The sequence below is a fragment of the Aquarana catesbeiana genome, linkage group LG09, assembly GCF_042186555.1.
Source record: "Aquarana catesbeiana isolate 2022-GZ linkage group LG09, ASM4218655v1, whole genome shotgun sequence".
Lineage (NCBI taxonomy): Eukaryota > Metazoa > Chordata > Amphibia > Anura > Ranidae > Aquarana > Aquarana catesbeiana.
In genome coordinates this window covers 116,584,789-116,598,489 of record NC_133332.1, presented here as the reverse complement: position 1 = coordinate 116,598,489, position 13,701 = coordinate 116,584,789, and the positions used below count along the sequence as shown (strand labels likewise).

The 13,701-nt window shown below is 39.3% G+C and overlaps 1 protein-coding gene across 1 annotated transcript in view; it reads left to right on the top strand.

The window, feature by feature from the left end:
- The window catches only part of GPC4 (glypican 4), a 179,841-nt gene extending 170,437 nt beyond the window's left edge, over positions 1-9,404 (top strand). The window contains exons 8-9 of the mRNA XM_073599174.1: positions 2,883-3,058; positions 4,182-9,404. Of these exons, the coding sequence (XP_073455275.1) occupies positions 2,883-3,058; positions 4,182-4,411 (406 nt within the window). The 3' untranslated portion in view covers positions 4,412-9,404. The remainder of the gene's footprint in view (positions 1-2,882; positions 3,059-4,181) is intronic.
- The last annotated feature ends 4,297 nt before the right edge of the window (positions 9,405-13,701 follow it).

The window sequence follows — 13,701 nt, the reverse complement described above, 5'->3', positions numbered from 1 at the left end:
ATGTTTCACGGTGGGGATGGTGTCTTCAGAGTAATGTGCAGTGTTAGTTTTCCGCCACACATAGCGTTTTTCTTTTAGGCCAAAAAGTTCAATTTTGGTATCATCTGACCAGAGTACCTTCTTCCAAATGTTTTCTGTGTCCTCCACATGGCTTCTTGCAAACGAGACTTCTTATGGCTTTCTTTCAACAATGGCTTTCTTCTTGGCACTCTTCTTGCCATTTGTGAAGTTCACAACTAATAGTTGTCCTGTGGACAGATACTCCCACCTGAGCTGTGGATCTGTGCAACTCCTCCAGAGTTGCCATGGGCCTCTTGGCTGTTTCTCTGATTAATTATCTCCTTGCCCAACCTGTCGGTTTAAGTGGACAGCCATGTCTTGGTAGGTTTGCAGTTGGGCCATACTCTCAGTGCTCTGTGAGATGTTCAAAGCTTGGGATATTTCTTTATAACCTAACCCTGCTTTAAACTTCTCTACAACTTTATCCCTGAACTGTCTGGTGTGTTCCTTGGCCTTCATGACGCTGTTTGTACACTAAGGTTCTCTAACGAACCTCTGAGGGCTTCACAGAACAGATGTATTTATGCTGAGATTAAATTACACACAGGTGGTCTCTACTAAATAGGTGACTTCTGAAGGCAATTAGTTCCACTAGATTTTAGTTAGGGTTATCAGAGTAAAGGGGACTGAATACAAATGCACACCACACTTTTCACATATTTAACCAGTTCTGTTCCTAATTGCCACACTACAGTTTCCTTCTGCACTGCAATCTTGTAAAGACTAAAGCGGAAATCCACCCAAAAGGGAAGCTCCGCTTGTTGGCACCCTTCTTCCCTCCACTGCCACATTGTGCCCTCTTTGTCTGGGCACTTTGATAGACAGATCACCCGTCCAATCCAATCAAAGTTCCCCCGGACAAGGGGGAGGGGCTTATGTGATGGCACGCGGCAGGGAACACACAGCTATTGAAATGAAAGCTGTTATGTTCCCGGCGCTCTAATCAACCAGGCAGTGGCTCTCCTCTCTCTCTTCTGCGCTATAGGACACCCCCACGCCCCATTTTTGGCTCCATTATCGGACATTTTTTTTCTTTCAGCAAATTGGCGAAAAGCCCATTTTCGGCCAATCTGTTTCGACAGCCGAAATTTCGGTGCATCCCTAGCTTCAATGAATGGCAGGCATGGACCTATCCGCCATCCACCCATCCTTCCTTTAGAGATTGTTATCCACACAGTGCAGCGCAAATATACTAGGTATATGTGAATATATATATATATATATATATATATAAATTATGTGAATAGATATATAGATATATCTATATATAGATATATCTATATCTAGATATATCTATAGATATATCTATATATATATCTATATATCTATAGATATAGATATATATCTATAGATATATATCTATATCTATAGATATATCTCTATCTCTATCCACTATTGCATAAGTACCATCACTGGAAATATACACCAAACAATTATATACCAATTTACCATATATTCACTATTGCATAAATACCATCAAGTTATACAGCTGCATGAACATAAAGTGATAAAAAATACAACAAAACAATATAATTGTGCTGTGTCCATCCACTATATTTATGTGATCCTGCATTTCACCAAGTTCTTATTTCTATTCTTATTTATAGGAAATTATAAATCCTCTTTTTAATTGTGAAAAATTACCCTATGGTGTTGATATAATGTGCTTGTGTTCACTGTGCTTGCCCACCACCAGTGCGTCTTGCTGTCATCATCTCAATTTGACCCAATATCAGTTAGGTCAATAGCGCTTTGCCCTTTAAGATAGGACAGATTCAAACAGGAAAGCCATACTGAGTCCACTCAAGGTTCTAATTTTTAACTAAAGGAAATGTACTATTCTCTTCTGTGTACAACATGTGAGTATTCGTTGGGATGGCCCAGGATGGCAATGGATTGACTTTCCAGAATTTTCAGAGGTGCTAAATGAGGCATCCAGAGGAACACACAAACCCTATCTTAAAGGGCAAAGCGCTATTAGACCTTATTGATTTTGGGTCAAATTGAGAAGATGAGAGAGGTATTGCACAGGTGGTGGGCAATCGCAGTTTATCAACGCACCATAAGGTGACTTTTTTTTTCACTAGAGGAGGATTTATAGTTTCATATAAATAAGGACGGAAATAAGGATAACCTGGTCAAATGCAGGATCACATAAATATAGTGGAGATGGACACAACACAATTATTTTGTTTTGTTGCATTTTTTATGACTTTATGTTCATACATCTGTATAACTTGATGGTATTTATGCAATAGTGAATATCTGGTAAATTGATCATATAATTGGTGTATATTTCCACATGGTGATGGTACTTATGCAATAGTGGATATTTGTGAGATCGGTTGTATACACATATTTATTCACATATACTTGGTATATTGTGTGGCACTGTTTGGATAAAAAAATTTCATGCACGGGTGTAGGTTTGAACACTTTTTTGTGTCAGCAGCAATATTACCTATATTTACAGGCACTTCTACACATGTATATATTTGTGCTGGAGTACTTCCTTTAGAGATTGCTTTCGATTTGAAGAAGTTGTAGTACAGACTTGAATATGGCACAGTGGGACGAGGAATCAGAGGAAGATTTCTTATAAAGAAGGACACTGCAGAACAAGGGACACATCTCGCTAAAGGCAGACTTAGGCTTTAAGAACTGCTAGTAAATATGCATAGCCAGTCATGCTAAAGATTTTGCTATATAATAATCAGGTCAAACTGATTTGTTGGTGTATGAGCTATTGTCCCCCCTTCCAAATGTCCTCCCAACAAATGTATGTTTGTTTATTTTTTTCCTAATATATTTTTCTTTGTCAGGTATTTGTATGCTGTCATGAGCAATGGTCTGGCAAACCAGATAAACAATCCAGACGTGCAAGTGGATGTCACAAAACCAGACATGGTCATTCGCCGGCAGATAATGGATTTGCGTGTGATGACAAACAAAATGAAGAGTGCATACAATGGCAATGACGTGAATTTCATTGATATAAGTAAGTGGTTTGTTAAATTGGTGTGCAATATGTTAAATTGGGTGCTTCGCAATCTCATTTTTTTTAAAATATTTTACAATAACAAAAAAATGTGTTTTATTACTTTGAACCATGTTTAAAGAGAAGTATAGGTTTAAAAAAAAAAAAAAAACATTTATACCCTCCTAGGTGGATGCAGAACCAACCCCCCCCCCCCAGCTTCTGAGACTGAGAACTGAGCATTCAAAGACTGTTTGATCGCTGGGTGGATGAGCCAGCTGCCGCTACAGGCTTCTTGGTGGATCCCGACTGTAAAGCCAGGATCAATCCAGAGCCTGGACCGGCCGAGGGACATCAACCGACAGTGGGCTTTGGCCAGCCGTCAGCTGAAAACGGGTAACAGAAGTGCAAAACTTGCTGAACTCCTGTGATCTCCCAGAGAAGTATAGCCGAAAAAACTTTGGCTATACTTTTCCTTTAGGGAAACTCCAAGTTATTAACACTAGGTGATGCACAAAACTACCAAATATTAAATTAGAACTGTCCTTCTGAGGTATAAATAGACTGAAAATTAGCTTTGTGTAGTAAAATGGATATTCCAACAACTTACACTATTGCCTAAAGTGTAAGGACAAGTGAGCTTTTACACCTACTAAATGACTTAATGATATAGACATTCCTCCAAATGATTGTGTTCAGGTGTTTCCAGTGAAGGGTATGGTTAATGCTGCAGCATACGTTTTGGAACCAAAGACATTGTTTGATGAGTTGCAGCTATTAGACCACTTTCACACTGAGGCGTTTTTCAGGTGCTAAATGGCTAAAAATAGCGCCTGAAAAACACCTCCCCTGCAGCCCCAGTGTGAAAGCCCAAGTGCTTTCATACTGTAGCAGTGCGCTTGCAGGACGTTAGAAAAAGTCCTGCAAACAGCATCTTTGGAGTGGTTTAGGAGCTGTATACACCGCTCCTCCACCGCCCCTGCCCATTGAAATTAATGGGCGCGGCTGCCGAAGCGTCACTTATCAGGCACCTTTAACCCTTTCTTCAGCCGATAGCGTGGGTTAAAAGTGCCCCGCTAGTGGCCGAAAAGCACTGCTAAAACTATTTTTAGCCTTGTTGACTTATTGGTTGTTTATGTTGCAGGTGATGAGAACAGTGGTGATGGTAGCGGAAGTGGGGACTGCGAAACCTCACCGTGTGTATTTGCTGTACATCCAACACAGGGATCAAAGACTGGCAATGTGCAGCCAAAGGGCAGGATCAATTTACAAGAAAATGAAACCAACAACCTGCCTAATGCAGCCTGGACCAACACTGCTTCACTCTTCATCATCCTTCCAAATATCCTGTTTTTGGGGAGACAATGGAGATAATAGAGGAATTTCAAAATCTTAATGAAAAACAAAAAGACTTCTCAGTATGGAGAGTGCACCTTTTATTAGAACCATCGAACAATTTTTATGTCTTTGTAAGCTGGACAAAGGTGTATTGTTTTTATTTTTTACCACGTTGCCACAGAGTCAAGTGCTGGAACTGTTATCCCTCACTTATTTACCTGGAAAATGGACTTGTCAATCTTTCCTGATACTCTAGGTTTATTGTGGCAAGTAGACATGTATATACAGATTTGTAGGTAACCGTGCTTTATCACATTTCCATGTCGATAGTCCCAGAGTCACACACAAAACGTTTTTTATTTTATTCCCTGACTCCCCCACACCCATTTTTCCCTTTAATTTTATCTGTACAGAATCAAATTTTATTTATCATATCTTTTGGGGAAAATGACCAAGCAGCCAACAAAATTATGATTTTTAAGTGAAGTGTTTGTTTTAATGTTTTCACAGATTAGGAATATCTGTGCAGTCTAATATTACTGGCAGTGATGTATTTGGGATGTTGACCAAGTGTCAAAATTAATGCTCAGGAGAAAATTATCTTCACTTTGTAAATGTGTATTGTTTTTCCTTTGTACTGTTAGATTCAGCCAGTTTAATTAGTTGTGCAGGAAATGCATTTCTCCTGCTTGGTTGCCATTAGCACAAATTGGGTCTCAGTGGAGCTTTCTATCAGTTTTCTAGGTTCACTGTAGTCACTAGTTTGTACTGCTTCATGCATGTACTGGTTGTGGGGACATTAAGAATTTTAAGAAGTGTCTGTTGATTGATGTTTTGTGTTTGCTAAAGCATGCAGTTATTAATACAGGTGTTCTTGAGTCAAACTCAAATCCAGCCTTCTTATTTCTAAAACCTTTGGCTCAAAGTTTGTGCTATTTTATTCATAGCATATTTGGACTCCGACTGGCTCATGAAAACTAGCTCAGTGTTTTATTCCTAGAAAGTTGGTCCAAGTGAATAGAACATCAACACAAGCAGCATCTTAAAAAAAAAAAAAAAAAAAGGTTTTGAAGGATACAAAAAATAAATCTATGTGTTTAATTTTGCTAGAACATATCATCATCTTTGACTGTTTAAACAAATTATTAGAACCTTTTTTTTTTTACAAAAAAAAAAAAATGCAGTGGTTCATTCAGCAATATTTTAAACACATTGACAATAATAACTTTATTTCATGGAAACATTTTCTGTACACTATCTGAAAAAAAAAAAATCTTCAAAAGATCATGCATTTTTCAATGTATAGATGTGACCCACAGTGGGGGGGGGGGGACATTTTTTGTACAAAATTAGTTGAACCTGATTTTGTGTATTTGTTTGAAGAGCAAAGATTTCCTTGCATAAACAATTTTTAACACACTTTGCCAAGCGTTAAGTCCCCAACAGGTGTGTTTTTAGGATGTTGACAATTTATGCTAGCACACTTGTTATGGAATCATTGATTAGGTCATAGCCTGTTATTTATTATGACATGTTCATAGTAAAGATCTTAATAGAGTTTTTTTCAATTAAAAAAAATATGAAAATAAAACAAAGAATCCAGGGAAAAAAGATGTTGTAAATAACTGAAAATGTGCCGATACTTAGTAACTACCTCAATTCTGAGGAATTTCCTTTAGTTCATTTTGAGGGCTATTTTATGTAGGAGTAAGTCTGGTATTCATGCTGTAGTTACAACAGTTATCCCTACAGGCTTTGCTTGATTGCTTTAAATGCAGAGCACTGAACCCTTTCCAACTGTTCATTATATTTTTTATAACTTAGTCTGTTAAGCACCCAAAACAATTTTCATTGCTGTTTAAGCACCCAAAACAATTTTATTTTCTCATCCAAATAAACAAATGTTTTAGAGATGACCTTTTGTACAAATGACAAAAATCGAATTGCTTAAGTAATTAAAACATTTGTTTAGGTGCCTTTGATAGAGTTTGTGTTTACTTGCTCGTTTCTAGTCCACCTCTGGAAATCTGTGTGAGCAAACTTAAGATGAGTGGGACTAGAATTGGCCATTGGCCAATGAGGTATTAGAACTGATGTTCAAGTGTTGGCAAAAAAGCTGGATTATATGTATTATTCTAAAAAAATAAATAAATAAAAAAAAGTGCAAAAAAATAAGTAAAACGTTCTCCTCCCAGAAATCGTTTGAGTTTGTATATACAATGCGCCTTGAGAAGGGTGTTTTTTTATTTTTCTTGGCTCTATTAAAGAAAGAAATGCACAGCCTAAGGTTAGCAGTTGGCAAACTTGGGGCTGTAGTTCATAATTAGTGTAAAGTTATATATTCATAATTCAATTGCATTTCATTTGTTTTTCATATTTTCTCACAACTGTATTCCATTGCTTTAAGCGTTCAGGCAAAGATTTGCTATAGTTTTAAAGCTGTAATTTATGGTACACCATTCTGAATTCCATAAAAGATTTTGTATTACGGTTTATAGGAAAATGCAAATTTTTACTCATATCAACAGATGTTAAATATTTTTACACTATGGTACTACCATTTAGGTTTTTCAATTTTTAGTAGATAGTTATATGAGGGGGAAAAACACAGGTATTGAAAGTAGCGATTTGTTTCCTTTTATTGCTCTTGGTTAACATGTCAAGAACAGCTTATGAAATCTGATTGTTAGGAACCCTGAAAGTAAGAAGGGGAGGTCGACCAACCTTGGAATATCTGTCTGCATAGGTAATAATTATTTAAACAATGAAGGAAAGAGCAAGTAGTTGTATATTAATCTATGATAAACTAGGTGTGAATATATATATTTCTGTAAATGTAATCCTTGAATATACATATAATTGGCAACAGACTTTTTATTAAGGCAGCACAGTACTTGTTGCTTTCTTGGCATACTCACACCTCCCAAACCACCCCATTTTCAAAGGAAGGTCCCAGTTTGAGCTGGACAGGACTTAGAGGATAGTTTGGGTTTTTCTCATATACTGAAGTGACTGCTTGGCAGATTTGGGTGGAGCTCGGGTGATTTAGATGTGAGATCTTTGGGGTATGTAAACAAGTGTTGGAATCCAAATATACACATTTCACTAAGTACAGTCTTTCTGTTATTTTTCTGTAAAGTTTTCTTTAAAATGACTTTTAGCATCAAAATACATTTTAAATACTGTATGAAATGCCATATGTATATATTTCAGCCAAGTAAGAATTTGGGTATGTACGTTCATACTCAAAGTAGTTCAAAGTACCAATATATTCATTATTCATTGCTTTAACTTCTTAGCTGTCTCAGAGATGGTGGACACTACAGGCTATTTTAACAGCCAGTATGTTAATGGTATTTTATAAGAACTGCTCTTTTTATTAATGTAATTATTTTTTTATTAATAAATGTGCCTTTTCAATGTAGAAGACTTGCTTTTTCGTCTTTGGCTGTCATGATGGGATTTTTTTTTTTAAATATAAAGACAAGCCATTATATAAATAAAAAACCTGTACATAGTTTTGTGGGGCATACCTATTTGTGGTTAGCGATTAATCCATAATAAATCCATATTTGCATTTTATTGTTTTAGCAACTTGTTACCAAAAATTGTACATGGAATCTTTTGGCCACATTATTTTAGAGTTTTGTTTTAACCATCTATCTGTATCAAAACACTACAGCCACAAATGTGAATTGTTTTGACACAAAAATCCTGTACCCCAAGTTTCTTTTTTTAAATTAAAAAATGTTTATACATGCACTAAAAAAGTTGTATTTTGTGCTTCTATGCACAGCTAAATCTGCTTTTTCAGAATATATTTGCACAAACCAAAACCTGACAAGTTACTTAGTAACTATAAAGAAATTTAGTAAAGGAAGACTGTCAGCCTTTGCAGGGTTTTTGTAATTATTTAGGTTTATTGGATACTTTACATGTATGGAGAAGAGGAATGTTGGTTTAACAGTAGTACTTGCTAAAGTATTTAAGTTTGTAACTGTACTGGGATTGTACTACAAAATTTGGAAGCTTTAGTATCCCTTTTCCCTTTTTTTTTTTTAACCATATCATGACAAACTGGTTACAGAATAAAGTAATTTGCAAAGTGTGATTAACTGCAAAGTAATTTACCAAAAGAAAACTTGATGAAAATGTGTTCATTGCTCAGTTCAAACATTATTTCTATGGCCGCATGTTGATACAAAAAGTTTAGACTTTTTTTTTAATTATTATTATTAACATACCCACTATAAGGATGATGCTTCTATATGACATTGTTTAAGAAATGCTAGTTTTATCACTAGCTACTTGTGAACATGGAAATTCTAACCAGTTGTGAATATGCCAAACAAGTGCAAAGTGTAGAAACCGTTGTCTCTTTGCAGCCTTAGGTAGGAATTAATTAGGCAGGTTCTACACTAGAACTTTCCCACTAGAAAAGAGGTAGCCCACCACCCTGAAACATGGTGAAGAACACATTCCCCTCTCCTGATCACCTTAAAATTACTCTTAGTCTCCGTATAGAGTTTTTATTATGAAACGATTAATAATCCCTTCCACTTCTTTAGGAATCGCAATTTTTCACATTAGCATTACCACATTGAAAGGTGAGGGGGGGGGGATTTATATTTTTATATATTTGCTACACAAAGACAACATAGACCTCCCACCTACCATTTATTACAAAAATTTTATGTGTAATTGATTTTTTTAGTACTTGGTTTCCCTGATTGGTGATGAATTTTTTTTTAGGTATTTTAGGTACATTTGCAATCTTTACAATTGGTTCAGTTGGACAATTAAATTGGGTAATTTAAACATTTGTATATGGTTGCAGCCTATGCAAAAATGTATTTGGGACGAATGGTTGTGTAGTTCACACATCTGGAAATTTAATTGTTCAGTTTTTGTCTCTTATGTATAATAATGTGCATGTTGTACAATCTGTTTTACTGTCAAATTTCCTGGCATTAAATACCCAAACATTATGCTCCAACAGACCGAATTAAATAAATAAGAGTACATTTTCTTTCTGTGTGTTTTTTCATTTTTATTTTTTTCATTTGATGTTGTGGTATTTATCCTTAATGGTACGTTTTAACCAGAACTGAGCATTAAACTTTGAAATGCTGACAGGGAAGATGACTGGCCTGCCTACCTGCCCTTGAATGCGATTTAACAGCCAGGCACAGTAGTAGTGCACAATACCATCTTACTGCTAGAAATTGCCTTGCTTGCATTAATCTTGTGTTCTAAGAAGACCAATAGCTGGAGCCTCTACACAGCAGCAGAAGGTGAAAATTACGAGAATGTAAGAACATCACATATAAAATTAAACTAAGCGGACTTTCTTCTGGAGTGTAATACCAGTTTACTTATTAGTAGTGTTGCGCTGACACTAAGCATTTGCACAAGTTGCTCCGATATCTTAAGACTCAGTTCACATTAGTGCGGGCCAGTTTGCAGTGCGATTTCAAAGCCCGGTCTGGTGTCATATCGTTCAGTGGTTCAGGTGATTCCAATGTGAATTGTAGTTTCTGAGATTAGAAATTGCACCTGAACCGGACTAAAATCACTCAGGACTTTTTTTCAAATTGCTCTCAGGCTGGCCCGCACATATAGTATGTGGGCAGGCTGTAAAATCTCGCTGCAACACACATGAAAACAGATGCCTCTGCAAGTGAAATCTATGTGGCCAGGAGGAGAAGCCGGAAGACAATAGCGAATATTTGCTATTGTCACAAGTGGGTGGGTTCGGGGTGCAATGCTCTGCTCCCGGAGCCCAACCTTTTTCAAGCCAATTGGATCCTCAGGCTTTAATCATGTGGCTTGAAAAAAAAAAATCATACAAATGTATGAGTCTGGCGCCAATTATGGACTGTGGCCGCTCCTGGTAAGACCCCTTTCACACGGAGTGGCCTCTGTCAAGCAGATCCGCCTGCTCAGCGAGGGATCTGTCTGCTGAGCAGGCGAATGTCAGGTCTGCGTCTGTTCTGCTGATGCAGAGCAGACAGGGACACAGCCCACTGTTCTCAGTGGTGCGCTTGGATGTAAACTGACCGCCTGTCCATTTCCATTGGATACCATTCGATCCAATCTGCTAGATGGATGGGGAATGGGATCACCATCCATCTGTTTTTAGCAGACTGGATCAGATTGGATGCAGGTTGGAGTAAACACACATATCCATTTACCTTGGCCTCTCCATAGAGAACAATGTGTGGTCCAATTGGGCTCGCCTGAAAAAACAGACAGGCAGACCCGATCGGTCTGCTTGTGTGAAAGGGGTCTAAGGCCTTGTTTACACAGGGCATACACAGCGTACCTTTACAGGGATGCACAGGTGTTCCGTGCATCTCTGTGCAGGCAGTCCCATTGATGTCATTTGGGATGTATCAACTGCACGAATAGAGCTGTTGCTCACAATTTAACATCCACGTAGGTCCGCATGCATGTCCCTGAGCTTGTACTGTCTGCATTCGGGGTCATGTACCCACATCCACTCAGATGTCAGATTGGGAACAGCAGCTATGCCTGTGCTGCCTTTACATACAAATTTACATAAATGGGACTGCCTGTATGGAGATGCACAGAACACCTGTGCATCTGTTTGCGGGTAAACATGGCCCAGTTGTATTCAATGCTTCTATATGCTTATAGTTTTGGTATAGCCACTATGGTCTCTGGAGCACTCTCCAGTTTGACTTTTGTTATAGGCTCCCAATCTTTTCTTGTGCTGACTTGGAGTCTTTGCCTCACCTTGTTTTGACACTGATTTGGAGGGGGGAACCAACTCCAAAAGCAATTTGATATAGTTGCTAAATTTGAATTGGCTCACAAGAGATCCCCATTACTGACCACTGCAATTCTACTTAAGAAGCAAGTAGAGACACTTGTGGTTCTTCTACATCACACTAAGTCTCGGCCTATCAAAGTCTCATGAGCATATTATAAATTCATTAACCGAGTGGGATGCTTGCCCATTCCCTTCGAGAGCTGGCTCTCAAAACTTTAATTTCCCTTGTGATAAATGCCTAAGGTAGACGCTGCCATCCTTCATTGCAAATGGCCTCAGCATTTCAGGAGTATTCACTCCCCTCGGTCCCCACAGACCTGGTGGAATCCCTTAATGCCCCATTACCAGTGATGAGCTTCTGTTCCTAGTTTATCTCCTCTGTTCCTAGGGGCTTTTAACTCTTTTTCAAGATCTCTCTCCCCCACCAGACTCGCTGCTGGCACATATCTCTCTGATCCCTAAAAAAAGGCAAAGATCTGACCAACTGTTCTAACTACCACTGTAAAACACAGATGTAAAAATATTTATTAAGATACTGTCATCCCGCTTTATGCCTCTTATCCAATCCCTAATTCACTCCAACCAGGTTGGGTTTGTCCCGATGAAGGATGCAAAAGACAGGACCACCACCCAAGTCCTTATCCTACATTTGGCACAAGCACGCAATATCCTGCTCTGCCTTTTATCCGTTGATGCCCATAAACACTTGATAGGGTGGACTAGCATTTCCTAAGAGCCAATTAACCAACGGCACATGACAGGGCTGTTTGCTATTGCCCTTCTTACAGCATATTCAACAGAACCCAGATATATAAAAAGCCTTCCTATAGGAAGGACATACCACAAGATTTTGCCTATGCGGGAAAACCTCTTATTTTTTGTTACCTCTTCTGCTGTCTCTTTTGGATCCATCAGGCGTTCATGAACCCCTAGGGTTCATCCGTGTATTGGCCCCACTTTTCGGGCCCTCATGCAGGTGAATACCTCTAGCAGGACTCTCTCGTAAGCTTCTCCGCATGACTTTGATAATGGGAAACCCAGAGTTTCCTCTGGGAATCTCCAACTGCTGAAGTCTGAAAACCACCGATTAAGGTACCTTGTTAGTGATACGGGCCCAAAACGCACCCACCACCTCCAGCAGATGTTTAATTCCCCCTACCCCCCCAGACCTGTGGAGACTTCAACAATTACGACACAGTCTTAGAGACATACTCGATTCTATTTTGAAGCGGCCTTCAAATGCATAGACCCTTCACTGTCTGCTCATGCTGTTTTAGCCATGTACAGGCATCTAATCCTCCCAGAGGATGTTTGTCCCTCCATTTCTACTCAAATGGGAAGGAGCCATAGGGACTTCATTTACACCCACCCAAAGGGAAGATATTTCTTTTTCATACATCATGGGCCACAGAATCAGGCTAATATTCATTACCTGCTGGGTTATACTTCTTCATTAGGTGAATGGACACTGGTAGACCAAAAGGTCTTTAGACAGGAAATGATCCCCTATCTAACCCCTCCCATACAGGGAGTACTTTAGTTTTTTACCAGTGTCTGCAAGGTGAATGGCACGGTTTGTTTGAGCTCTCTGAGCTCCAGGTGTCTAGTCCCACAAATGGTTCCAAAATGAATCAAGGGAATGACCGATTGGATCTATTTGACACAGGCTTTTATGCTTAGATAAATGATACCCGAGCCTCGCAAAGAAGACTCAAGATCCTGCGAGGTTTTGCCTGTAATGTGGCCTCCGGGCGCTGGACCCTGCAGAGTGGAAATCCTGGACACTACAGCGCTAAGGCATTTCCTGCAGGGTGCTGTACAGGTCCAAGGGAGTGGACCCTAAACACGAAAGGGTACCCAGTCCTTGAAGGTTCAAGTGACAGGAACCCGCCATGAAGGGTGAAGATTGGGCCCTTTCTAAGTGGCCCTGCGCCTGGACGGGTAAGTGAAACCCCCTTTATTTTATTATTGTGGGGTGTCCCAGTGATTGTAACAATCAGTCAAGCTAGCTAAAAGCTGGAGATCTGTGTGCGGTGACCATACGGGGGGAGTTCTGGGTTAGCTGTGGGTGTTTCCAAAGTGTAATTTTTTTTGCTTGTGTCTGGCTGTTTTTTACCTGTATGATGCTGCACAATGGTGCGGCATTTCGCCTTGGTTCGCCATGGTGCACGTGCATTCGCAAGAGCGCCGCTGGGCTCAGCAGTTTGTCTGGCGGCCATGACGCACGCGGCTTCGCTGCACATGCCCCGTAGCCTTTATCTGGGTACACGAAGATTTGCGTTGCACGAGAATACAGTCACGCCCGTTCATACAGAACATTTCGACGCACACCCAGCTTATTTAAGCTGTGTAGGCCAAGCATGTGGTGCTTCCAGAAGGCAGCTGTGGGACACAGAGCAGGCTCTGAACAGACACTTGCAGTGGTTCATTTTTCCTTACCTGGGTCATGTGAGTCACCAGGTGTTGCTTGGCAGGCTAACGGTGCTTAGCAGGATTGTTGCATAGGGGCTTGGTGAGCCCTATTAAAGGG